Source organism: Equus quagga, chromosome 12 (genome assembly GCF_021613505.1).
Source record: "Equus quagga isolate Etosha38 chromosome 12, UCLA_HA_Equagga_1.0, whole genome shotgun sequence".
In the NCBI taxonomy this organism is placed as follows: domain Eukaryota; kingdom Metazoa; phylum Chordata; class Mammalia; order Perissodactyla; family Equidae; genus Equus; species Equus quagga.
The window spans coordinates 86238114-86264576 of NC_060278.1; the positions used below are offsets into that span (position 1 = coordinate 86238114).

General features: G+C 42.1%; 1 protein-coding gene across 3 annotated transcripts in view; it reads left to right on the forward strand.

Moving 5' to 3' along the window:
• Positions 1 to 2179: 2179 nt before the first annotated feature.
• The window catches only part of CBFA2T2 (CBFA2/RUNX1 partner transcriptional co-repressor 2), a 140178-nt gene continuing 115894 nt past the window's right edge, over positions 2180 to 26463 (forward strand). For 2 of the 3 annotated variants that reach the window (XM_046679088.1, XM_046679089.1), the window contains exon 1: positions 2180 to 2359. In XM_046679088.1, coding sequence (XP_046535044.1) covers positions 2326 to 2359 — 34 coding nt within the window. In that variant the 5' untranslated portion in view covers positions 2180 to 2325. The remainder of the gene's footprint in view (positions 2360 to 26463) is intronic. The other variant, XM_046679090.1, reaches the window with a different exon arrangement.

Here is a 26463-nt window from a genome sequence, read left to right on the forward strand (position 1 = left end):
AAAGGGAAGGTAAACTACTGGTAGATACAACACAGATGAATCTCAAAATCACTATGCTGGGTGAAAGAAGCCAGGCAGCAGAGTACATGTTGTATGAACCCATTTATATGCAATTCCAGAAAATGCAAACTAATGCATGGTGCCAGAAAGCAGATTAGTGGTTCCCTGGGTCTAGATGTAGATGGAAGGATGCTTTGTAAAGGAAGAGGAGGAATCAGAGAGGGGTGATGGAAGTGTTTGGCATCTTGATAATGCTGGTGATTTCACAGGTATATGTAATTGTCAAAACTCATCAAATTGGGTCCTTTAAATTGATGTGGTTCATTGTATATAAAGTACACCTAAAAAAGTTGATTTTTTTTTTTAAAGATTTTATTTTTTTCCTTTTTCTCCCCAAAGCCCCCCGGTACATAGTTGTATGTTCTTCGTTGTGGGTCCTTCTAGTTGTGGCATGTGGGACGCTGCCTCAGCGTGGTCTGATGAGCAGTGCCATGTCCGCGCCCAGGACTCGAACTGACGAAACACTGGGCCACCTGCAGTGGAGCGCGCGAACTTAACCACTCGGCCATGGGGCCAGCCCCTAAAAAAGTTGATTTTTAAAAAAGCAGTCATAAGAGCTGGAGAGGATACGATGGAGAGCGACTGCTCATGAGTATGGAGTTTCTTTTTGGGATGATGAAAATGTTCTAAAGTTAGATTCTGGTGATGGTTGTACAACTCTGTGAATATATTAAAACCACTGAATTGTACACTTTAAATGGGTGATTGTACGATATATGAATCATATCTCAATAAAGCTAGTAAGCAAAAAACAATTATATAGCTACAGTGATAGAAGTAAGAATAGTAGTGACTGCCGGGGGGGAAAGAGACATTACACATTCTTCTAGGGTGGTGGAAGATGAGCTTTGTCTTGGTATGTGTGGTAGTTACAAAGTGTTATTTAAACCTGAAACAATTCATTGAGTTGTATGCTTGCCATTTGCATTTTGCTATATATGTACATATACTTCAATTTTTTCACTTTTTAAATTCACTTAAAAATTTATATAAAGTAACTTTCACTTTTTAAAATGTACAGTTCTATGAGTTTTGACAAATGCATGTAATTATCATGGCAATCAAGATGTAAAATAGATCTAGAATTTACCCATGCCATTTTATTTTTATTTTTTAGTTTTTTTCCAACTTTGTTTTTCTTTTTGAGGAAGATTAGCCCTTAGCTAACACGTGCAACCAATCCTCCTCTTTTTGCTGAGGAAGACTGGCCCTTGTTAACATCCATGCCCATCTTCTTCTATTTTATGCGGGATCCCTACCACAGCATGGCGTGCCAAGTGGTGCCATGTCCAGACCCAGGATCCAAACCCACAAACCCTGGGCCACGGAGAAGCAGAACGTGTGAACTTAACCGCTGCGCCACTGGCTGGCCCAGAGGAGTTTGGAATTTTTAATCTCTTGTTTTAATTTTAATCCCTGTTTTTGACAGAATAGTTCAGAGTAGCTTAAAGTACTAGGTCTGAAGTCAGAAGTTCCTAGGTTCCAATCCCAGCTCTGCTTCTTGCTAACAGGAACCAGTGGGCAAGCTGCTTGGTGGGGAAGCCCTTTCTGCACGTGTGGAAAGGGTGAAATAATACCTCTTTCCCTCATTGTGAGGATTACCTGAATGGAGTGTATAAAAATAGCGCCCGAACACGATAAAGAGCTCAATAGCAATAAAGATAGCTAGCAGTTATTAATATTATGATGATGACATTTTCTGCTTTTGGAACACCATCGGCCAGAAAGGGGAAGCGACTTAACGACGTGCGAAAGGCGACCAGGCCTCAACCTGGATAACCCAGGTGAGCAGTCGTCCCCGCCCGTGAGCTCCGCCCCCTAGGCCTCCGCCTCCGCCCTCGGGCCTGAGCCGCTGCCCCGGCCTCAGCTGCAAGACCTGCGCCCGAAGAGCGGGCCGTGCGCGCGACGGGCGCGCATGACGCAGGAGGGGCGGGTCTGAGGAGCAGGACGCGCCGGGATAGGGCGGCAGGTTCGCGCGGAAGGGGCGGGGCAGGTCAGGGGGCGGGGTTTCGCGGGAGAAGGTCTTTGGGCCGGGCTTCCGCGTGCGTTGGTCTGGCGGGCGAGAGCGCGCGGCGGGGGCGTGCCGGCGGGCGGGGCGGGGCTAGCCGGGGGCGGGGCGGTGCACGGCCTAACGGCGGCGGTGGCGGCGACAGCAGCGGCGGCGCTGGGCTTTGCGAGCTCGGCGGCTACAGGTCCCGCGGCGGCGCCTGCGAGGGACCCGGGCCGCGGGTGGAGGCCGGAGGCGCGCGGCGGCGGCTCTCGGCGATGGTGGGCGTCCCTGGACCGGCCGCCTTCCAGCGTAAGCGGGGCAGGAAGGCGGGCGGCGAGGGGGGCGTGTGAGGGGCCTGCAGCTCCACAGGCGCGAGCTCCCGAGAGGCCCCCGGCGCGAGGCTGGGGTGGGGAAACTGAGGCCCGAAGCAGGGCGCAGATCCAAGGTCACGCGGCGGGCCGGGCCTTCCCGGGCTCCCGAGGCCGCCCGGGCGCTTCCTGCGCCGCCCGGAGAGCTCGGGGCTCACAGTGTGAGCGCAACTGGGGACCGCGGCCTCGGAGCCCAGGCCCGGCCGGCGACCATCGGGCTTGCCCGCGGACAAGGATTGTTTTGTTTCCCGGCGCTGGGGCCACGAAGCGCGGCTCCTGGGGAAGTGTTATGTCCAATTTCGAGGGACGTGTGGCCGGTGGTGGAGGCGAGGATGCCCCTCCCAGGGGCCTGTTGAGTGCAGGCTCAGGGGTCGGACTGCCTAGGTTCACATCCCAGCTCCCCCACTTAGAGGCTGTGACCTTGGTTCTCTCCGAGCCTCAGTTCCCCCATCTGCAAAATGGAGGCGTGCAGATTCTTGGGTTTTGTGAGCCCAGCAGAATGCTGAGCAGACTCTGGCACACACACAAGCGCGAAAACTGTCATTGTTGTAATCGCTAATAAACCTCATCCAGTGAACCTCGCTCCCAGTGAACCTCGCTTGGAGAAGCCCGAAATTGGGCTCTGTCTGTGTATTGGAGATTTTGTTTTGTCTTCGGTTAGTCCTGCTTTATGATCCAACTGTTTTCCTACCTCCGTTTCTCCATTCCAGCTTTTATCTACGATTCCTCTTAGAACAGAATTCTTTGAGATCCTTGGGGGAGGGGTGGGAGTCTTTTAATAACAATAAAATTTTAATTGTTTCTTGTTACAGCAGCAATAATAGCCAAGAGTTTTTGAGCAGATGGCATTTTGTATTTTATTCATTTGATATTTATTAAATGATCTATTAAGTAAAAGTATCATTCTCGGCTTTCGGAATATAGCAGCAAATTGGACCAAACCCAGGCTTTGAGTTTGGTTGGGGGAAGGGGAGAGAGGACATGGTAAATGAGGAAACAGATAAATCCATTTTGCATGTTTTCTCTTATTTAATCCTGGTGACAACATAAATAAGAGTTAAGTATTTGAGTATGCCCATTTTACAGAGGATGAAACTGAGGAACAGAAGGAAGCCTGTGATCTGGCCTCAGAGCCCCTAATCTTCAACACATAAAGGGAGGCTTTACCAGCCTCTCCTCTTTGTTTGACACCATTAAATGTTGGATTGAAGAAATGCAAAGTATCCAGCATCCGGCTAGTGCATTTTCATAGTCGGCTCTGCAGTTGCTGCTGTTGATGGTTGATTCCTTCCTCTTGGAGCATATAACTGAAGAGAGGCAGACAGTGGTGACCCTTTAGGTTTGACAAAGGTGCACCATTTCAGGAAAGTTCCCTATATCTGAACTTAAATTTTTTATGTCTAAATCTTTTTTTTTTAAAGATGTTATTTTCCTTTTTCTCCCAAAGCCCCCCTGTACATAGTTGCATATTTTTAGTTGTGGGTCCTTCTAGTTGTGGTATGTGGGATGCTGCCTCAGCATGGCTTGGTGAGCGGTGCTGTGTCTGCGCCCAGGATCCGAACCGGCAAAACCCTGGGCCGTGCAGCGGAACGCTCGAACTTAACCGCTTGGTCACGGGGCTGGCCCCCAAATCTTTTTTTATGCAGTTTTCAGTTTAAATTATGCCCCAAAGTACAATTTTTGGTTCTATTATGTAACTAAAGCTTTATTTATTTAATTTTTTCAGTGTTCCTAAGAGAAATCTATATTACATTCCTAGGCAGTGTGTTTCATGTATTTTTTTTTTTTAATCTAGAAGCATATAGTAAGTTGCTTTAAAATATTGAGGATTTCTTTTTCCTGCTTTTTCTCCCCAAAGCCCCCCAGTACATAGTTGTATATTTTTTAGTTGTGGGTCCTTCTGGTTGTGGCATGTGAGACGCCGCCTCAGCATGGCCTGATAAGTGGTGCCATGTCTGCGTCCAGGATCCGAACCAGCGAAACCCTGGGCTGCCACAGTGGAGTGCACAAAACTTAACCACTCGGCCACAGGGCTGGCCCCTGAGGATTTTTTTAGTGAGGTTCTTACAATACACTTGGATCCAACATTGACCTTCTGCTAAGCTCCAGGCTCTTTGCTGAGGGAGGGCTACAAAGGTGATTAAGAGCAGACCCTTGCCTCCAGAAGCTTACTCATAGTCTTGATTGGCTAATTTTTTTTTAATTGATTTTTTTTTTTAAAGATTTTATTTTTTTTCCTTTTTCTCCCCAAAGACCCCCAGTACATAGTTGTATAGTCTTCGTTGTGGGTCCTTCTAGTTGTGGCATGTGGGATGCTGCCTCAGCGTCGCTTGATGAGCAGTGCCATGTCTGCACCCAGAATTTGAACCAACGAAACACTGGTCCACCTGCAGCGGAGCATGTGAACTTAACCACTCGGCCACGGGGCCAGCCCCTAATTTTTTTTTTTAACTCTTTTTTTAATATTGGCACCTGAGCTAACAACTGTTGCCAATCTTTTTTTTTTTTCTTTCTGCTTTTTCTCCCCAAATCCCCCTGGTACCTAGTCGTATATTTAGTTGTATGTCCTTCTAGTTGTGGCATGTGGGATGCTGCCTCAGCATGGCCTGACGAGTGGTGCCATGTCTGCTCCCAGGATTCAAACCGGCAAAATCCTGGGCCACCAAAGTGGAGCGCGTGAACTTAACCATGTGGCCAGCCCCTTGGCTAATGTTTTTAACTGAAGTCCTGGGCAGAGAATACAGGAGCTCAGAGTCCCTGGGGGAAGTCATCTAGAGCAGTGGCCGCAAATGTTTTTAGTGTTCTTTCTGTCAGTAAATAGGGTTGAGTATGCACACATATGTGAATGTTTGTTTTAAATTACAATTACAGTGTTGACTGTACTCTGTATTATGTACATTTTATAATGTGCGAAAATAGATATTTTACAAAAGGATGAACTAAAGCAAATATAAGTAGAAGTTCCAATATTGTCTTTCCACACCCCATTGTGTGAATAATACCTGTGCCCCCTGGGGTGGAGACCATTGGTCTTGTAATGGGACCTTCCCCTCAACCCATGAGGTCTGTTGAAACTGTTGAGTTGTGCCTAGGTTGAAATCTTGGGGTCTATCCTTATTAGCTTTGAGACTTTGGGCATGTTGCTTAGCCTTTCTATAAACTTTATTTTCATCATCTGTAAAGTTGAGATGATGGGGAGTTCCTACCTTATTTGCAATTTTATTGTGATGATTGATAATATGTATATGTTAATATAATGTATTAATATATATATTAATATGTATAAAGTACTTATACTGGGCTTGACGCACTCTGTTTTGGGTGCTGTTAGTGGCTGAGGATGCAAAGATGCCTTAGGGTCTCAAAGTCTAGTAGGGCCCCTGCACGGGTACATGGACAATGACAAAGTGCTTTAAGTGCTCCGAGCAGAGACTTTTGGGGATGCAGAGGAGGCTTAGCTAATTGTTCTTTGAGAGTGCAAGTAAGGTTCAGGTAAAGAAGTGACATTTGAACCAGACCTAAGAAGGAGAGGGGTTTTTTCCAGTAGGAGGAGGAGTGGACCTTATTGGCCAAGGATATAGAGTGGAAACTGGAGGCTTTTGAGAGCTTGGTGAGTAGTTCTCCAGGATCCGGACCTGCAGGGAACCTGATTGAAGCTTGTATACCTTATTAATAGGATAACAGTGAATTCTGGCTGGACTTGTGCCTGGCAGGGGCCAGATGGCAAGGAAGCCTCTTCTAGAACTTTTCACAGCACCACAGCCCTTTCCTCTCTGCTGGCACTTACCTCATTCTGCCTTCTTCGTTATCAAAGAAGATAAACTACTAAATATAAACTGTGTGAGGGTTATGAAAGTATCTGTATTTTTGTGATTTTATTTTGCCTAGCAAGGTAAGTGGAAAGTCCGTAAGTGTGGGCAAAGGTGTATAAATCATTGGACCTTTCAAAGAATTCTCAGGATACAAGTGGAATGGTAAATGATCATACTTAGTAGTGAAAAACTTGCTTACAAATATTTTACGGTAGGTAGGCCCCGTGCATTACTATTCAAAAGAAGTGAGAACTGTCATGTTCAGTAACTCTTTCCTTATCTGGCAGTTACCCAGTTGGATGAAAGAAGAGATGTGAAAGTGCACCAAAAAGACTTCTTTGAGGTTGAATTAGGTGCCTTCCATTTGCTCCTCTGGGTCCACATTCCATCCTTTCCCAGCCTGTTCTCTGCCCTGGGTGCTGACTTACCTACATGGACTACATCAGTGGGCTTCCTTTTTCTCTGTGGTTACAGAATTTAATTCCCCTGTTCCCTTCCTCTGAGTGTTGCCTCTGCTTACAGTGACCGTTGATTGAAGATTGCTGTTCCTCTGAAGGTGGTTCTCTCTACATACATGACTTGCTCCTTCTAGGTTTGGAAAGCTTTTATTCCCTGTGTTTCTTAGGCTTAGAGGTACTCTCATTAGTCCCAAGGAACTGCCACTATCCCTGTGGGTATCTTACATCCTGCCCACACCTTTCTTTATAGTCCCCTTATTAAACCCTCTTTGAATTATCCTTACTGGAATATGCTATCTTTCCTGCTGGGCCCATGACTATGATTGAAGCTTGTATACCTTGTTAGTAAGATAACTCCTCAGAATTTTCACTCAAATTTTACTCAGATTCTGCATATGCTTCAAACAAAGATACTGTGAGCCCAGCTCATACAGATTTAAAAGCACTACATCAGGTGAAGAGAGGGGCTACTCAAGGTAAGCAAACTGCCAGTGAGAGAGAGAGTCTCATCCTCTTCTGTGGTCCTTACCTACTATGCCACATTGATGTATTTAGTCATTTTTTCCCCCAAACCATTGGATAAGAAAAAAAATGGAGTAAGATTAAAAGCACCACAATCTGTGACCACAGTCAAGACAAGTTAAATTGCAGTTAGTAACCTGCTTAAAAAGGCAGAAATGTACATGAGGCAGGTTGTTTGGCACAATGGAAAAAGCAGGGGCTGGCCCCGTGGCCAAATGGTTAAGTTCGCGCGCTCCGCTGCAGGCGGCCCAGTGTTTCGTTGGTTCAAATCCTGGGCGAGGACATGGCACTGCTCATCAAACCACGCTGAGGCAGCATCCCACATGCCACAACTAGAAGGACCCACAACGAAGACTATACAACTATGTACTGGGGGTCTTTGGGGAGAAAAAGGAAAAAAATAAAATCTTTAAAAAAAAAAAAGAAAAAGCAGAATTTGGAGACTGGCTTTGGGTTTGAGACCTAATTCTGTGGGAAGTTAGTCAACCTCTGAGACTCAGTCTATAAATGGGGATGATTCCTGCTTAATAATAATGACTAGGGGCTGGCCCCGTGGCTGAGTAGTTAAGTTCGTGCACTCTGCTTTGGCAGCCCAGGGTTTCGCTGGTTTGGATCCTGGGCATGGATGTGGCACTGCTCATCAAGCCACACTGAGGCAGTGCCTCATGTGCCACAACTAGAAGGACCCGTAACTAAAAATATGCAACTATGTACTGGGGGGCTTTGGGGAGAAAAAGGAAAAATAAAATCTTAAAAAAAAAAAAGACTAATATTGGATGTTTATTTTGGGCCACATACCATTCCAAGCATTATACTCACCTTTTGCCTTTTAATCCCACACTCTTTTAGGTAGGTAGATACCTTCATTTTACAAATCAGGAAATTGACTCAGATGTCATAAAGCTAATAAATAACCAAGCCCAGATTAAAATCTAGATCTTTCTGACTGCAGAGCCTGAGCTCTTAATATTAAGGTAGCTGTTATTTGAAATGTGTTGGCAAACCATTGCTGATGGCTTAGTGGTTAAGATTGGCTTGCTTTGCTTCCTCTGCCTGGGTTCAGTTCCTGGTTGCAGAACCACATAAGTGTTTTGTCAGTAGCCATGCTGTGGTGGTGGCTCACATAGAAGAACCAGAAGAACTTACAACTAGACACAACTGTGTACTGGGGCTTTGGTGGGGGAAGGAAGAAGAAAGGAGGAAGACTGGCAACAGATGTTAGCCTAGGGTGAATATTCCCCTGCAAAAAAAAATTATTTTAAATGTGTTGGCCATTGGGGCTGGCCCGATGGTGCAGCGGTTAAGTTCGCACGTTCCGCTTCTTGGTGGCCTGGGGTTCGCTGGTTTGGATCCCAGGTGTGGACGTGGCACCACTCAGCAAGCCATGCTGTAGCAGCCGTCACACATATAAGGTAGAGGAAGATGGGCACGGATGTTGGCTCAGGGCCAGGCTTCCTCAGCAAAAAAAAAAGGAGGACTGGCAGTAGTTAGCTCAGGGCTAATCTTCAAAAAAAAATATGTTGGCCATCTATGAATGGGAAAATTGAACTCTCCTTCCTATGCTCTGTGTCATTGTAAAGTGCGTACATTTTGAAAGGTCATTTAAGTTATCAAAATACAGCATTTATAAGGTGAGGAAAACAGTGCTTAGAGATAACTAAACATTACTGCTTTATAGAACTTTGCCTGGCTGTTTCTTCCCTTTTTGGGGGGGAAGTTCAGAACCTTTGTTGCTTCTATACACTCCTCCCTAGCACCCCACCTCTACTTTATGGCAGAGTTGAGTGAAGTGAGCTGAAGGCCTTGAGAGTAATATTGCTCCAAAACCTTAATTACTTAATCACCTGCTATCTGCATGTTAATTTAAACATTTTCTTTTTCCTTTTTCTCCCAAAGCCCCCGGTACATAGTTGTGTTCTTTTAGTTGTGGGTCCTTCTAGTTGTGGCATGTGGGACGCCGCCTCAGCGTGGCTTGGTGAGTCTTGATGAGTGGTGCCATGTCCGTGCCCAGGATTCGAACTGGCAAAACCCTGGGCTGCCCTAAAGCAGAGCGCACGAACTTAACCACTCGGCCACGGGCCCAACCCCCTGCACGTTAATTTAGAATTGACATTTCGGTGAGTCCTAGTGTAGAATTGAGTATAAGTTTTCCTATTCGGAACAAAGTTATGCTTTGATTTCGGTTATTTTTTAGGGTTGTTGACTTTGGTTGTTTTGAGAGTTAGGACTTCTTAAATTGAATCTTGGACACTTGTAATGATTTTTGTCTTTATCTTTGACTTTTGAATACATTTATGCTGATTTGGAACCGGTTAGTTTTCCTTCATATCAATAGATTCTAAAACTAAGCAGAGAGATTGACTTTAAACTTGTTATTGAGTATTAAGCCTGTTGTCTAGGGTATGCAGAACTGGACTATGGTCAGTTACTTGAATTTAATGAATGCTTTTAGGCAAGAAGGATCATTTAAATGATAGTGTACAATGAATGAAAGCAACATTAGGATCATGATCAGTTAATTGACTAAGTAACATTTCTCACTTGTGAGTTTTATCCTCATTCCTTAGTTTCAGAGTATTGTTTTGAATCTCATAGAAAGCGATCACTCAGTTGTAAAGATTTACTTGAAATCCCTTAAAGTTTGAAGGCTAATGCGGGAGAATCTCTAGAGATTCTAGAGAAGTTATTGTTTCTGCTTTGGTAAGATACCCAGAAGAGGGGCCTCACTGACCCATGTGCAATATGAGCTAGTGTATGTACATGTGACGGAGCCTGTCTCTGGGTTTTATTATGGCTGGTTAAGAAGCTTTTTGCTTCTGTCTCTGGTTTCTGTCTCTGGACCCTTGAAGGCCTTGAGGCTATCTAAAATTATAGAGGCTGGCGTACCATAAATTAAATTTGTGAAATGAGTCCATTGCAGATATGTCAACTGAATCTGACTTTCAAGTCCAATTTTAAATTCTTAAAAAAAAAAAGTCTTTGCTAGATTTTCTGCTGAGTGCTTTTCATGTGTGTCATCTCATGTAATACTTAGAACAACCTTGGGGGGCAGTTAGTTCTCTGTTTTACAGATGAGGAAATAAGGCTCAGAGAAGTTAAATAAATTGTTCAAGGTCACACAGTTAATAAGTAGCAGATGCACTATTCAAACTTAGTTCAGTCCTGGTGTCGAATTCACTCATTATACATTGAGATCTGGGTCCAAAACCCACTATTTTTTACTGTTTGTCACATGGCTCCTTCCTCTTACTAACTAGAGGTTTTTAGACGTGGTTCCAGAGGATCCCAGAGCTCCCTGAAAATACTTTGTTTCCCATCATCTTCGCTCAACAGCCTTTCTTTCTCTAACATCATTTCTTATTAAAAAAAAAAAAAGTCGTAGGATGGGCTATAGTTTAAAGACTGTTCTGTTAGGTCTTGGTCTTTGTCAGAGGTATCCTAAACTGACCTTAGAGATGAATTTAAAAAAAAAAAAGGCAACAGAAACTCTCTGCAGCCTTTACCAATTCATCCCATATGTTTCCTGATCTTAGCAGTGAAGCAGATGATGGCAGTGAACATCAAAAGCCCAAGAAATGTCCATGTCAATTTTGCATGGCCCCGTGAGGAGCTGTCATATGGATCATCAAATATAATATATGGACTATGCAGTGAACCTTTACTTTGGAATGCAGCTCTTTAAGATTTGATTCTCCCCTCTGTTTTGTATTGCTATAATTAAATGCAGAAATCAAAGTAAAATTCAGAATAACTCAGAGTTGGATATCCTTCTGTCTGCCTCTATAGGTTTGGAGTTGGCTAGACCTTTCAATTAAATTAGCTGATGGCGACAAATATGTAATCTGACCTCTCCAGCAGCTCAAGTGAAATGTTAATACCAGGCATAGCACAGCTCCCTTGACACACTACTTTGACCTTTTCCTTTCTTACAAATGTTTCCCTTATTCCTTTGTTAACTTAGCCATCTCCATGTAGAGGTCCTGCCTGCTTTTAATTTTTCCAAGCTACATGAGAACAGACATTCAAACAGCACAGATTTATTCATTTCTACCTTATATCCCTAGAGCTACACTAATTATGCTCATGGTTTCCTCTCTTTCACATGTAGTTTTTAGCTAGTTTACTGTCTCTTTTCCACCACTCGTCTTTCTTTCCACCACAGTAAAAGCTAAAATATTAGTGACATTTTTCTCCACTAAAAATGTGGCAGGGTTCTTTGTCAATATTGAGAAAGTGATGATGTCTTTGATTTTGTTTCTCTCTAGAGAAGTGGGGCCAACCTTGTGGGGAAGAGGCAGGCAAAAAGCAAATCCTCTTTATGGCTGAGATTAAAGGTAGAGGTGGATTAGAAGAGGGAAGTTCTGAGTGATGAGGGCGAAGTAGACGAAGAAGTGATGGTCTTTTTTTTTTTTTTTTTTTTTGTAGGGAAGATTGGCCCTGAGCTAACATCTGTTGCCAATCTTCCTCTTTTTGCTTGAGAAAGATTGTTGCTGAGCTAACATCTGTGCCAGTCTTCCTCTATTTCATGTGGGATGCTACCAGAGCGTGGCTTGATGAGCGGTATGTAGGTCCGCACCCAGGATCTGAACCTGCAAACAACCCCAGGCCACTGAAGCAGAGTGCGTGAACTTAACCACTATGCCAGCCACAATGATGATGGTGTTATGTCCTCTTGCATTCATTGTCCTGCTGCCTAGAGCTGCTTAGAACTCAGCAGCTCCAGTTTTCATAAGCTCCCCCTTAACTTTCCCTTGGTGGGTTGGTCTGGCTTAGTGGTTTAAACTATTATCTCTCTCCTTTTTTTTTTTTTTTTTGGCAGGGGAAGATTTGCCCTATGCTAACGTCTGTTGCTAATCTTCCTCCTTTTTTTTATTTTTTAATTTTTTTCCCCTGCAAAACCCCAGTACATAGTAGTGTATAGTTGTAAGTTCTTCTGGTTTTTCTATTTAAGCTGCCACCATAGCATGGCTACTAACAGATGAGTGGTGTGGTTCCACACTGAAGTGGAGCCCTCGGAACTTTAACCTCTAGGCCATCAGGGATGGTTCTATTATCTCTTCTTAAATACATTACATGATACTATAAGCTGCTTTAGAAAAACATAAGCGTATTCAAGGATGGTGATTTGCATTGTAAAAAAACACTTTTTGTATTCCTTTTTCTTTTTTTATACACTTTGTATTTTGATGTAATTTCAAACTTACAAAAAAGTTGCAAGAGTAGTAGTAAATTCTTGTATGCTGTTCACCTTCATTCCCCAAATGTCAGCATTTTACTGTTTTCTGTATTCTTTTTCTCTGTACATATGTTTATTGTTTTTCTGAATTATTTTAGAGTTAGTTACAGAGGACGGCTCTTTACCCTAAATTACTAAATGTATATTTCCAATAAAGTAGGACATTCTCTTATGTAACCACAGTATACTTCTGAAAATCAGGAAGTACAGCCTTGATACAATATTATTACCTAGCATACCTTATTCAGTAGTCTTTATTCAAATTTTGCCATCTGTTCCAATAATGTTCTTTAGAGGAAAAAAATTTTTTTTTTCTACTTTAGCATCCAATCGAAGATTACGTGCTGCATTTAGTTGTCCTGTCTCCAGTCTCCTTAAATTTGGAAAATCCTTGACTTTTTTTAATGGTTTGGGGCGTTTATTTTGCAGAATGTCCCTCAGCTTGAATTTGTTTTCCTTTTGAATAGATTTCAGATTATGCGTTTTGACAGGAATATCACAAAGTGATGTTCTGTCCTTCTCAGTGCGTCATATCAAGAGACACATGATAGCCATTGTTACAGAACTGATGATGTTAACTTTGAACACTTTAATGTGATGTCTGCCAGGTTTTTCTCCACTTTAGAGTTATTATTTTTTCCTCTTTATTTAGTAAGAATCTTGTGGGGAGATACTGAGTCCATGTAAATATCTTGTTTTCATCAAACTTATACCAGCTAATTTCAGCATTTGTTGATGATGTTTGCCTAATAGTTGTACTATGATTTTCTATTTTTGTTTTTAAAGATTGGCGCCTGAGATAACATCTGTTGCCAATCTTTTTTTTTTTCCTTCTTCTCCCCAAAGCCCCCAAATACATAGTTGTATATTCTAGTTGTGAGTGCCTCCGGTTATGCTGTGTGGGACGCTGCCTCAGCATAGCCTGTTGAGTGGTGCCATGTCCTCACCCGGGACCTGAACTGGTGAAACTCTGGGCTGCTGAAGTGGAGTGTGCGAACTTAACCACTCGGCCACGGGGCCAGCCCCTGATTTTCTATCAGTTCTTCTTCACTTATTAGTTAATATTCTACTGCGGAACATTTTCTTACCTTTATTTATATGTATATATATATATATATATATTTATTTATTTATTTAAAACAAGACTGTGGATTCTTGTTTTATTCAGTAGGTTATAATCTGTTACTATCATTCATTGCAATGTTCACATTGTCTCAAATTTGGCCAGTGGGAGCCCCTTCAAGCTAGCTCTTGTGTCCTTTTGACAAGTTCCTAATATTCTTGAACCCCTTCCTTATTTTCTGGCACAAAAGGGTGTTTCAGGCTTACTTTTTCTTCCTGTCTGAGCCTTGGAATCAGCCATTTCACCAAGATATTTCTGTCCTAATTCCTGTTAGTGGAGAAAATTATTGAGAAATCAAGACCTGGGCACCATGCGTGCTCATTACTATGGGATGTCATTGCTTCTCATAATGGACAGAGCTAGGAAATGTATGTATATACAAACACATAATATACACATACACGCATATGTATCTAAATTTATGTCTGTTTTTATCTGTATATTAAAAAAACCATGAGTTCGTACTAATACCTCCAGTACCACAAAGATCATTTAGCCTTTCTCCTTTCCGTATTTGTAAGTTGCTTCTCTTAGAGAGGGATTGTAAGCCTAACTCACTTAATCCATAGTGTATTTACTTATTTGCCCAATCTTAGAATATACAGAAAATAGCTCCAGAATTCCTCACCCATGTTATTGTGAAATACCTACCAACTGGAGTTCATTTGACAAACATGTTTGTTTATAGGTTTTTTTGGTCTTTAAGGTCTGAGGGTATATGGTCAATGTAGGGTGTTTAAAAGTTACTTTGGGGTATCTCCTTAATCTTTTTTTTTTTAAAGATTGGCACCTGAGTTAGCAACTATTGCCAATCTTTTTTTCTTTTTCTGCTTTTTTCTCCCCAAATCCCCCGAGTACATAGTTGTACATTTTAGTTGTGGTTCCTTCGGGTTGTGGCACGTGGGACACCACCTTGGTGTGGCCTGACAAGCAGTGCCATGTCCACACCGAGGATCCGAAGTAGCGAAACCCGGGCCACCAAAACGGAGTGTGTGAATTTAACCACTCGGCCATGGGGCTAGCCCCTCCTTAATCATTTAAAATGCATTTCAGCTTACAGAAATTTTATAGGTACTTTTAGAAACAAATTTACCACTTAAAGCCAGTGGCTGGCCCTGTGGCCGAGTGGTTAAGTTCATACGCTCCGCTTCAGTGGCGCAGGATTTCGCTGGTTCGGATCCTGGGCACGGACATGGCACTGCTTGTCAGGCCACACCGAGGCGGTGTCCTACATGCCACAACCTGAAGGACCCACAACTAAAATATACAACTATGTACTGGGGGGCTTTGGGAGAAAAAAGGAAAAAATAAAATAAGATCTTTAAAGCCAGACACAGGTGAAAAAATATTCATTTTGTATGATTTCTTTTTTTTTCTTGGTACTTCTGTCTTGGTAGAATTTCAGAATCCTTGAAAGTTTTTTCTTTTTTGAGGAAGATTAGCCCTGAGCTAACATCTGCTGCCAATCCCCCTCTTTTTGCTGAGGAAGACTGGCCCTGAGCTAACATCTGTGCCTATCTTCCTCTACTTTATTTATTTATTTTTTTTGAGGAAGATTAGCCCTGAGCTAACTACTGCCAGTCCTCCTCTCTTTTTGCTAAGGAAGCCTGGCCCTGAGCAAACATCCGTGCCCATCTTCCTCTACTTTATATGTGGGACGCCTACCACAGCGTAGCTTGCCAAGCGGTGCCATGTCTGCACCCGGGATCCGAACCAGTGAACCCTGGGCTGCTGAGAAGCGGAACGTGCGGACTTAACCGCTGTGCCACCAGGCCAGCCCCTTCCTCTACTTTATGTGTGAGACGCCTACCACAGCATGGCTTTTTGCCAAGTGGTGCCATGTCAGCACCCGGGATCTGAACTGGCGAATCCCAGGCCACTGAGAAGCGGAACGTGCGCACTTAATGGCTGCACCACCGGGCCAGCCCCTGGAAGGGCATTTGATTGACTCAGCCATGGAGTGACTTCCTTACCCCAGGTGAATAGTTTTAAATTTTATTTGGGCCTAGTAATTTACAGCTGCTGACTTGTTAGTTTCGGCAGATAGTGAAGAATTAATTTTTTTGTGTGTGTAAAAGACAGAGTGATTTGCTCCTGAGCCATTTGCCTTTGAAACTTCAAAGAAGGAATTTTGAATTTTTTTTTTATTGAGTTAATGATAGGTTACAATCTTGTGAAATTTCAGTTGTACGTTAATGTTTGTCAGTCATGTTGTAGGTGCACCACTTCACCCTTTGTGCCCACCCCCCACCCCACCTTTCCCCTGGTATCCACTAAACTGTTCTTAGTCCACATTTTTAAATTCCCAAAGAAGGAATTTTGGCATGCTCATTTTTCAAATATATTTGTAGGTGAGAGCTATAGGTCGCCCTTTTTGGGGAGTTAGTATGGGGAGAAGAGAAGGAAGAAAGTAAGTGATGAGTGAAAGTCAAGTAATGGTGACTACAGGAGTGAGCACTGTCAAAATAATACTAATTCTTTAGAAAAGAGAAGTACCCAGGCTTTTGATGTTAGCAACAAACTTCTACAGTACCCATGGAAGAGAGAAAATGGTTTCTCTGAAACATGGCATCTCTGGTAAAACCTCCACAGAGAGGTTTAACCCAGCACTTGTTAGGTGGTTTAGCTGAAATGTCATGTTTTTAAGCAAATAGTCAACCAAATTGAGAGTAAATATTGTGATAATTAAGTATTCTTTTTTCCCCAGATGTGTGGATAGGGTAGTTTCTTATTTTTTTTCAGTCAAGTTTTTTGAGATACAATTTACATAAAATAAAATTTACTGTTTTTAAGGGCACGGTTCTGTGAGTTTTGACAGATGTATGCAGTTGTAATCACCCTTGTCCCCAAAAGTTCCCTTATGTCCCCTTCCCCTCACTCAGTAGCCCCTGGCAACTGTTATACTGGTTTTTGTCTCTCTAGGTTTTTGTGGAGTTTTTTTGTCTCTAGTTTTGCGTTTTCTATAATGTCATATAAATGGAACCATAGAGTATGTAGCCTTTGTGTCTGGTGTCTCACTTACTGTAATTCTTTTTAGATTCTTGCATGTTGTATGTATCTGTAGCTCCTCTTTATTGCTGAGTAGGATGTATGGATGTACCGTGATTTTTTTTGTTATCCATTCACCAGTTAATGGGCATTTTGGTTGTTTCCTGTTTTGATGGTTATGTATAAAGCACTAAACATTTACATGTGTGTCTTTTATGGACATTTTTGTGTGTGTGTGAGAAAGATTAGCCCTGAGCTAACATCCGCTGCCAATCCTCCTCTTTTTGCTGAGGAAGACTGGCCCTGAGCTAACATCTATGCCCATCTTCCTCTACTTTCTATGTGGGACGCCTACCACAGCATGGCTTGCCAAGAGGTGCCATGTCCACACCCGGGATCCAAACAGGCGAACCCTCGGGCACTGAAGTGGAACATGCGCATTTTAACTGCTGTGCCATCGGGCCAGCCCCGGGACATATGTTTTTATTTCTCTTGGGTAAATACCTAGGATTGAGATTGCTGGGTTCGATGGTAATTTCATGTTTAACTTTTTAAGAAACTGTCAAAGTGTTTTCCAAAATGGCTCACCGTACCATTTTGCGTTTCTACCAGTAGTGTATGAGAGTTCCGTTTGCTTGTTGGGTGTTTTATTTTGTTTTAGAATTAGTTGTTAAGGGAACAGTGTACCTGGATGAAATCAGTTTTGGTTGTCCAATTCCTATGGTGAAAGGCGTATTCTCTGTTACTTTGTGTAATATAGAGTCTCACTATTTGTCTTCTGTTGGAGTTAGTGCAGTCATCTTACATATCGTTAACAGAAATAATAGCAACCACCATTTATATATCAGAACAATTTTCACACATCTAATTTTTACAGCATCAAATGAGGTAGGTGGTAGTATCCTCATCCTTTTATTTCGTTCCAAGGGGATTGGTTAAAAAAAATCAGGTGATTTGCTCATGATCACACAGCTGGCATGCAGGGGTGGGGGGTTTTGTGAGTTGGAGCTGTGAGGATACATTGTTTCTCTTTAGATAGAAGTGTAATCAGGGAAGACATGGGTATCATCCCAGTGCTTCCTTTTACCTCCAACTCAAAAGTGGTGCAACTTTGGACAATTCATATTTAGATTTTGAGTTTATTTCATTATCTGTAAAATGGGGACGGCCATACCTTTTTCTGTCTACCTGACAAGGTAACCAGGTGACAAGGTGAGAATCAATTGAGGGACTGTATAAACATGTTTTGAACACTGTTTGGTATTATATGAGTGATTTTGTTATAATCTCCATTTTTGGTGGTTTCCATAGTTGTTTATTGGAACAAGTTTGCAGGGAAAAAATGATTATGTATGAACAGGGAAGAAGCAATTTTTTTTGGGGGGGGGAAGATTAGCCCTGAGCTTAACATCTGCTGCCAAACCTCCTCTTTTTGCCGAGGAAGACTGGCCCTGAGCTAACATCCGTGCCCATCTTCCTCTACTTTATACGTGAGATGTCTGCCACAGCATGGCTTGCCACGCAGTGCCAAGTCAGCACCAGGGATCTGAACCGGCGAACCCTGGACCACCAAAGCAGAACGTGCGCACTTAACTGCTGCGCCACCAGGCTGGCCCAGGAAGAAGCAATTTAATGTGAGAGCTGAATAGCAAAAAGGACGGTAATACTATATCATACACAGAGACCTAGTGCCCCCTTTTTTCATATTTACTTTGTTTTACACAAGTAATACATGAATACATTTAAAAAATTTAAATAATACATATAAAATAAAAATCTCCTTCCTAGTCTCTCTACCTGAAACCTTTCATTTAACGACCTTATTGCGGTGCTGTTAGCTGGAAGCAGGGACTGTGCTAAGAGCCATGGGGCTGTCAAGGTAGGTAAGATTCAGTCCCTGTCCTTAAAGGTCTTCCAGCTTGTCTTCTGTGTCCTAACAATTTGTCAATTGCTCTTGTAATGAAAGCCTTGACAACTGAGTTTTAATTAAATTTGGGTAGTGATTGTCCATCTTTTTCCCTTGTAATTGATGCTATTAGGGAGTATTATATTGGGAAATAGTAAAGCAAGGATTCTGGTTCAATTAATAGAGGCAAGGAATTTCTCAGGAAGGAGGTGGGATGCCAAATATGCCTCAGAGCCACTGAGCAGCCAGCTGCAGCTGTAGACATCAACACTTGGTTTGCTGTGAGCTTTCTATAGGTCTCTAAACAATCTATGCTAATTTTATGGCTGTTGGACTCTGAGGAATGATGTAGTAAATGAGAAGTTTCCATAAAAACTATAGTTATTAAATAGTAATTTGAAATCCTAAAATTAATTCCTGATTATCTTTATGTGAATGTCACGTTTTTTGTGGATTATTTTAGTTCACTTGCCTTTTCAGTCTCTTGGTTCTCTTTATTCTGGTAATTGAGTTTAATAAATTGTTTATTTGAGGGGCCTAATATTTGTATTCTGTTGGAAAGACAGATGAGCAACTAATTATATTAGAAGGTGCACGATAATGAATTTTTGTTACAGTGATTAAAGGTCGTTGATTTTCTAAGGTACTCTTGATTTCAGATACTCATTGACTTTCATAAACATTTATTGAGCCCCTACTACCAGATGCTGGGTGATATAAAGAGAGTTCTAAGACCCTGGATAAGTTTAGATGTTGTCCAGTAGTGGGAGAGAGAGAGATTGATAGTTTCAGTTCCAAATGGTAAGAAGTGATAATAGCATGATAAGAACAGACAAGGATGGGCATCTGAACTATGTGTGTGCGTGGATGTGTTTCAGAAAAGGCTTCTTAGAGAAAATGATGCCTGTCTGGAACCAAGTCTCTTTTTCTTTTTCAACAACTTTTTTTAAAATTAATTTTTGGACTGGCAATGTATTTACATGATTCAACATTTAAAAGGTACAAAGACTGTTTAGTGAACGGTCTTTCTCACCCCTGTGCTCCACTCCAGCCACTCTTTTCCCTTCTTTGGAAGCAAGTAGCATTACCAGTTTCTTCTGTGTCCTTTCAGATATATTCCTGTAGGCCATCTAATGTCATACATAAAAGAACTTCCTCATTTTACATTGTATTTCATTGTATGGATGCACAATACTTTTTTTCCTACAGTCCACTATTGATGGATATTTACATGCCAATTTTTGGCTGTTACAAACAATGCTGCATAATTTTGTAAAAAATGATATTTCATAAATCTGTAGAATAAATTTCTAGAAGTAGAATTGCTGGCACAATGAATATACGGTTTGTGTAATTTTTTTTCTTTTTTTGGAGGAAGATTAGCCCTGAGCTAACTGCTGCCAATCCTCCTCTTTTTGTTGAGGAAGACTGGCCCTGAGCTAACATCTGTGCCCGTCTTCCTCCACTTTCTATGTGGGATGCCTACCACAGCATGGCTTGCCAAGTGGTGCCTTGTCCGCACCTGGGATCTGAACTGGCAAACCTCAGGCCGCCGAAGCGGAATGTGCGCGCTTAACTGCTGCACCACCGGGCCAGCCCCAATTTGTGTAATTTTGCTGGATGTTGCCAAATTACTCTACGGAGGTGGTATACGAGTTTTTGTACTCCTACCAGCAAGGCATGTGACCCAGGTAAAGAAGGTGTAGGAAGTTAAGACTGGACCTGATTTGAGGGTGATTAAAAGTAGTTATGTTATTGGAGTGTAAAGTGCTAGATGAAAAATGGCAGGAGATGAGGCTGGAGAAGCAGGCAGGGGCCAGATTTTTATGCTTAGATTTTATTCTATAGCTAATGGAGAGCAATAGAAAGGATGAGGAAATGACATAGTTAAGATTGTGTTCTAAATAGAGCACTCTGGTGGCCCTATGAAGATAGATTTGAAGGGGCAAAACAGGAAACAGTAAAATAATTAGGTTAATGCTGTAGCCTTCTTGTCAGACCATGTGTCTCCATTTTGGGTTTGGAAACTATCCCCTGTGACTCTAAAAGGAATACAGTATGCTAAAGGAGATAGAGGAGATAAACTTAAAAAGAGGAAAAGCGTATGTCATTGAGGGTAGCAAGAAAGGCTTTATTGAATAGTCAGTTGCATATTGATGGATGGGCAGATCTTGGATTGGTAGCTATGGAGAAATGGGATAAAGGAAATCATTCCAGGTCCTGGGATTGGAATAAGTCAGGAGAGGGCAAACTTCTGTAAAGAGCCTAATACAGGAGGCTTATCCACAGGGGCTACGTTCCAAGACCCTTAGTGGATACTGGAAATGGTGCATAGTACCGAACCCTGTATCTACTATGCTTTTTCCTGTACATACGTAGTTGAGGAGCAGCAGCAAAACCAGCACGAATTTCTTTTTCCTTCACAATTTCACGGATAGAAGATTCGTTCTTAACATAGTAGATTTTATGATCTCAGCATATGGTTTTTTTTTCTTTTTTTATCAAGTCGAGACCTTTTTACCTTTTCACTTAAAGGAGGCACTTCATGGCTTCTCTTTGGCATATTTGAATTGCCAGCATCACTGCTCCTGCTCTTTGGGGTCATTGTTAGGTAAAATAAGGGTTACTTGAATACAAGCACTGCGATACCACAACAGTCTGTCTATAACTGAGATGGCTACTAAGTGACTAATGGGTTGCACATACAGCGTGGGTATGCTGGACAAAGGGATGATTCACATTCTGGGTGGGCTGGAGTGGGACAGTGCAAGACTTCATCATGCTACTCAGAGCAGCATGCAATTTAAAACTTATGAATTGTTTATTTCTGCAGTTTTCCATTTAGTATTTTCGGACCTCTGGTAACTGAAACCATGGAAAGTGAAACCACAGATGGGGGGGGACTACTATAGTGAATATTTTAGGCTTTGTGGGACACATATGGTCTCTGTCACATACCCTCCTGCTTTTTTTACACCTCTTTTAAAAATGTAAAAACTGTTAGCCCACAGCCCTTGTTGAAACAGGCCTTGGGCAGTTTGCGTGGGGATGGAGTTGGGGATGGCCTTTTTGCCATCTTGGAATAAGCAAAGGCATCTAGGCTGGAAGGTGCAGGATATACTTAGTGAGTAAGATAGGAGTAAAGGCAGGTTGAGGTAGAATGTTAGGCTAAAGAATTTGTCCCTAGGTTAGATGCGTTGAGGAGTCACCTATCGTATTGACACCGATGGTGACAGTTTGCCTGGTACTCAAACTTACTGTATTAGCAGCTGTAGAAAGCCTGGCTGGAAGAATAACCTTGTGCAGAAGTATGTATTGCATGTAGTGTACTGCTGATGGATTGCCATTAGCATGAAATACTGAGATCTAACCCAATCGCTAGTACTTTGAATGTTTTAGTGAGTGACTTAACTCACAAAGAATGAAGCTAAGGAGGTAGAAGACTATTATAACTCAAAATTTCAGGAGTTCTGTAACTATTGCTAAACCTTTCTCACAATTTTTTTTACTCCAAGTTTTGAAAAATAGGAAATAAAATAAACGACAATTTAGCAGATAGTTCCATTAAACAGCTGGCCTAACTGTACAGTCTCCAAGTAATCTTTCTATTGGTTTAAGCCTCTGGTTCTAGACAACTAGAAAACTGGTTTTTCTTTGGGGTGAGGGTCAGGATGGGTGGAATCGTGGTGTGTGATCAGAATTGCCTCAGGGAGTTCTTAGAATGTCAGCGTGGCACCCATATTATCATATATTCTGGGGGAGGACATCTGGTGTGTTTTTTGAAATAGCCTTCCAGGTGATTCTCTGCCATGCCTTCCCAGTTAAGAGCCACTGTTTGAGCCAATTTCTGTCCTTTCCGCCTGCCCTCACCTTATATCCAGTGATACTGGTAGGATTATATTGCTTTATCTGTCTTCTGGCATGAAGGAAGAGTTGAGGTGGAAGTTTGCTATCCCGTAAAGACTGCTGACCTCTGTTATGTCTTTTGGCAGTGAACATTACCAGCTCTTATTGTGAACTTGCTGATCAGCTTTTCCTGATGAACTCTGGCCTTATCTTATTTTCAGTTATTGTTAATTATATTTTGCTTCAGTCTCTTGTCTTATGAGCTTTGTGCCTATGCTAATAAGAAGTCAGCTTCCTTCTCATTTTTGTGAAACTGCCTTTTATCAGCACAAAACAGAGACAGTGATTGCTGCCCCTGTGTCCTTCAGCTCATTTTTTTTTCTTTTTTTGAAGAAGATTAGCCCTGAGCTAACATCTGCCACCAATCCTCCTCTTTTTGCTGAGGAAGACTGGCCCTGAGGTAACATCCGTGCCTATCCTCCTCTACGTTATATATGGGACGCCTGCCACAGTATGGCTTGACATGTGGTGCGTAGGTCCGCATCCAGGATCCAAACTGGCGAGCCCCAGGCTGCTTCAGCCCATTTTGAGCACCTATTATGTGCACGTAGTAGGTACAGAGATTTTGGTTGAGGCGAAGGAATGCTCTAAGTATAGGAAAGTCAAAAGATAGTTGAACTAAAGGATCTCTCGGGTCCTTCTCGTTCCAGTCTGTGGTTCCATGAATTAAATGGCAACAGATACTGAGAGAACCCTGATAAAATCCTTAAACCTAGATTACACAGTATGTGGTATCTGACAACTTTTAACAATGACTTGTTTGTTTGTTTTGGTGGCTGCAGGTGAGTGGGATAACTTTGCAGATTTAGGACGTGCAAAGTTTGGAGACAACATTTGGGTCAAATTTAGTTTATCAGTCATCTTTTCTAATTAAGGCTATCATTTCCATTTTTAAAGCAATTGAAATTCCACAATTTTTAAAAGCACATGTTGGTTGTAGGCAGTGAAAGCTGTAATGTGCAGTAATCAAAGCTTTTTTGTTTTAATTTAATTTAATTAATTTTTTTTGAGGAAGATTAGCCCTGAGCTAACTGCTGCCAATCCTCCTCTTTTTGCTGAGGAAGACTGGCCCTGAGCTAACATCCATGCCCATCGTCCTCTACTTTATACGTGGGATGCCCACCACAGCATGACTTTTGCCAAGCAGTGCCATGTCCGCACCTGGGATCCGAACCAGCGAACCCCGGGCCACCGAGAAGAGGAACGTGTGAACTGAACCACTGTGCCACCAGGACAGCCCCCCATTAGGGCTTAATTGGCGTGACTCCAGCTTTTTAGCTTGGAGACCACTGAGTTACTGTCTTGTGTGAGGGTTTGGCTGTGTGTAGAGCACATACTTGTTTTAAGGAGAGGATCTCTTTGTATGTTTATTCATTTGCCAGATCAATCCTGTTTACATGTGAACCCTCTTCTCAGTTACAGGCAAGACAGGCAGACAGTCTGTGCCAATTAAATATGAGAACATGACAGACTGATTTCGATCCCATACGTTAAGTGGGAAAACAGGGCTTTAGGTTTTATTATTTACCCTGAATGGTGACGTTTTTTAAAAAAAACTTGATGAAAGATCTGTCAATAACAGGTGAGTAGATTTTTCTTGTTTAAATAAAATAGATCCTTGCATCTAGGTAGACAGTATAGCTTAGGGAGAAAAGATCTTTGGGTTGGTTTTCTCAACACTTGGATTCCAGTTTATAGGTGACTGAAGATGTGGCTTTAGTCCATCACTTAATCTTGAATAGTATTTTAAATGAAAATAATTTTTGCTTATGGCCAGTAATAGAAGGATGTTGAAAAGATAAATGAAATATTAGCTGTAATAGCTATTAGGAAGATAGCTTGACAGTGTTTCTTTTACCCTATAATTTTTTTCTTTATGTAAACTTTTTATCATACAAAAATGCATAAATCATAAATCTGCAGCTCAGTGAATTTTCACAAAGTGATCATACTTGTATAACTGCTATCCAGATCAAGAAATAGAATATTAACAGCAGCTACTTCAGAAGCCCACCTCTCTCCTGCCAGTTACTATCCTTCCCTCTCCTCCAGGGTAACCAATCTCCTGACCTCTAGCATCATTCATTAGTTTTGTCTTTTTAAAAACATGAACTTTCGGGGCCGGCCCGTGGCCAAGTGGTTAAGTTTGCACTCTCCACTTCGGCGGCCCACGGCTTTGCTGTTTGGATCCTGGGTGCGGATGTGGCACTGCTCATGGGCCATGCTGAGGCGGCGTGGCACATGCCACAACTAGAAGGGCCCACAACTAAAAAATACACAACTATGTACCAGGGGGCTTTGGGGAGAAAAAGGAAAAATAAAATCTTTAAAAAATAAATAACTTTAAATAAAGTCACATACTGTGTATTCTACTGTATCCAGCTTCTAGGAGTGGAATTGGAGGGTCATGGAACGTGTATCTGTTCAGCTTTAGTATGTACTACCAGAAAGTTTTCCAGAGTTGTAGCAGTTTCTACTTGCATCAGCAGTCTATGAGAATCCCATTTATTCTACATCCTCACCAGTCTTTTACCATTTGGCTGAGCCTGTACTTTGTACAAGGTATGAGGGACGGATACCATAGTGATCAAAACAAAGTTCTGTCATAGATCTTGAAATTTAATGTGATGAAAAATATTTTTTATACACACGTTTAATATATTCAAGTGGTGATAAAGTACTAAGAAGGTATGTTGGATAGAGAGAGAGGGTGTTCGGGAGTGCTTTTAGACATAGTGGTTAAGAAGGACTTCTCATCCAGTGATACTTGAGCACAGATCTGAAGGAAGTGAGCCAGCCATGTGGATATCTGGGAGAGGAGCAGTCCAGGCAAAGGGAATAACAGATGTCAGAGCCCTGAAGTCGGAGCATACTTGATCTGTTCACATAACAGTAAGGAGGCTAGTGTGACTGGAGTACACTGGGTAAGGCTGATGGCTGTAGAAGCTTCTCTCAGAGAGGGAAACAGGGGCCAGAGCATTTAGGACCTTAAGAGTGTTGGAAAGGATTTTGGATTTTCTAAATGAGATGGGAAGCCATGGAGGATTTTGCACAGAGGAGTGACATTATCTCCCTTTACCTTTTAAAGATAATCACCCTGGAGTCAGCCCTGATGGCCTTGCAGTTAAAAAGTCTGGCGTGCTTCGCTTTGGCAGCTCACGTGTGGTTTTGGGTTTGGTTTCTGGTTCAGTTTCTGGTCACAGAACTACACCTCATCTCTCAGTAGCCATGCTGTGGCGGCAGTGAAGAACCAGAGAAATTTACAACTACACACAACTGTGTACTGGGGCTTTGGTGGGGAAAAGGAAGAAAAAAAGAGCAAGATTGGTAACAGATGTTAGCTTAGGGTGAATCTTCCCCTGCAAAAAAATAATAATAATCATCACTCTGTTCTTGGAGAAAATGCTAGTGGGGCAAGGCTGGAAGCAAGAGTGTGAATTAAGAAATTACTGTAGACCAAGAGAGTGAGGGTGGTGGTTTGGACCAGAATGTTAATAGTAGGGGTAAGGAGAAATAGTTGGATTCAGGATATTTTGAAGGCAGAGCTGATAGGATTTGCCCCAGTGGATTAGATATGGGGAGTTGTGTGTCAAGGATGATCCCAAGATTATTGATTTAGGTTGCTAATTTATTGATTTGAGGAAGACTGGGGAGAGAGAGGCTGGGAGCCCCAGGTAGGTTTGGGATAGAGTGGGGAACCAAGAATTTGATATGGGACATGCTGTATATAAGATGTGTGTTAGATATCCAACTACAGAGGTTGAGTAGGCAGTAGGATATATAAATAACATGGTGAATGAAAACAGGTTAGACCTAACCTGTCCTTTGGAGTGATGTCGAAGGAATAGATTCTCTTCATCATTTGAATACTTGTAAAACTCATTATTTAGAATTTAGATTGTGCAGACTTTACTTCTATTTTTGTGAGAGTTATTTGGCAAGGAGATAAAATATTAGGAATTTATTTATTGAGAAAGTTCCTGGGTACTTCTTTGAAAGATTTGTGACTTAAATTTATTAGACTTTGTCTAGATTTAGTCTACCATAGTTTCTGTGTCTGTTATTCTGTGTAAAATAATCATTGCTGTAATGAC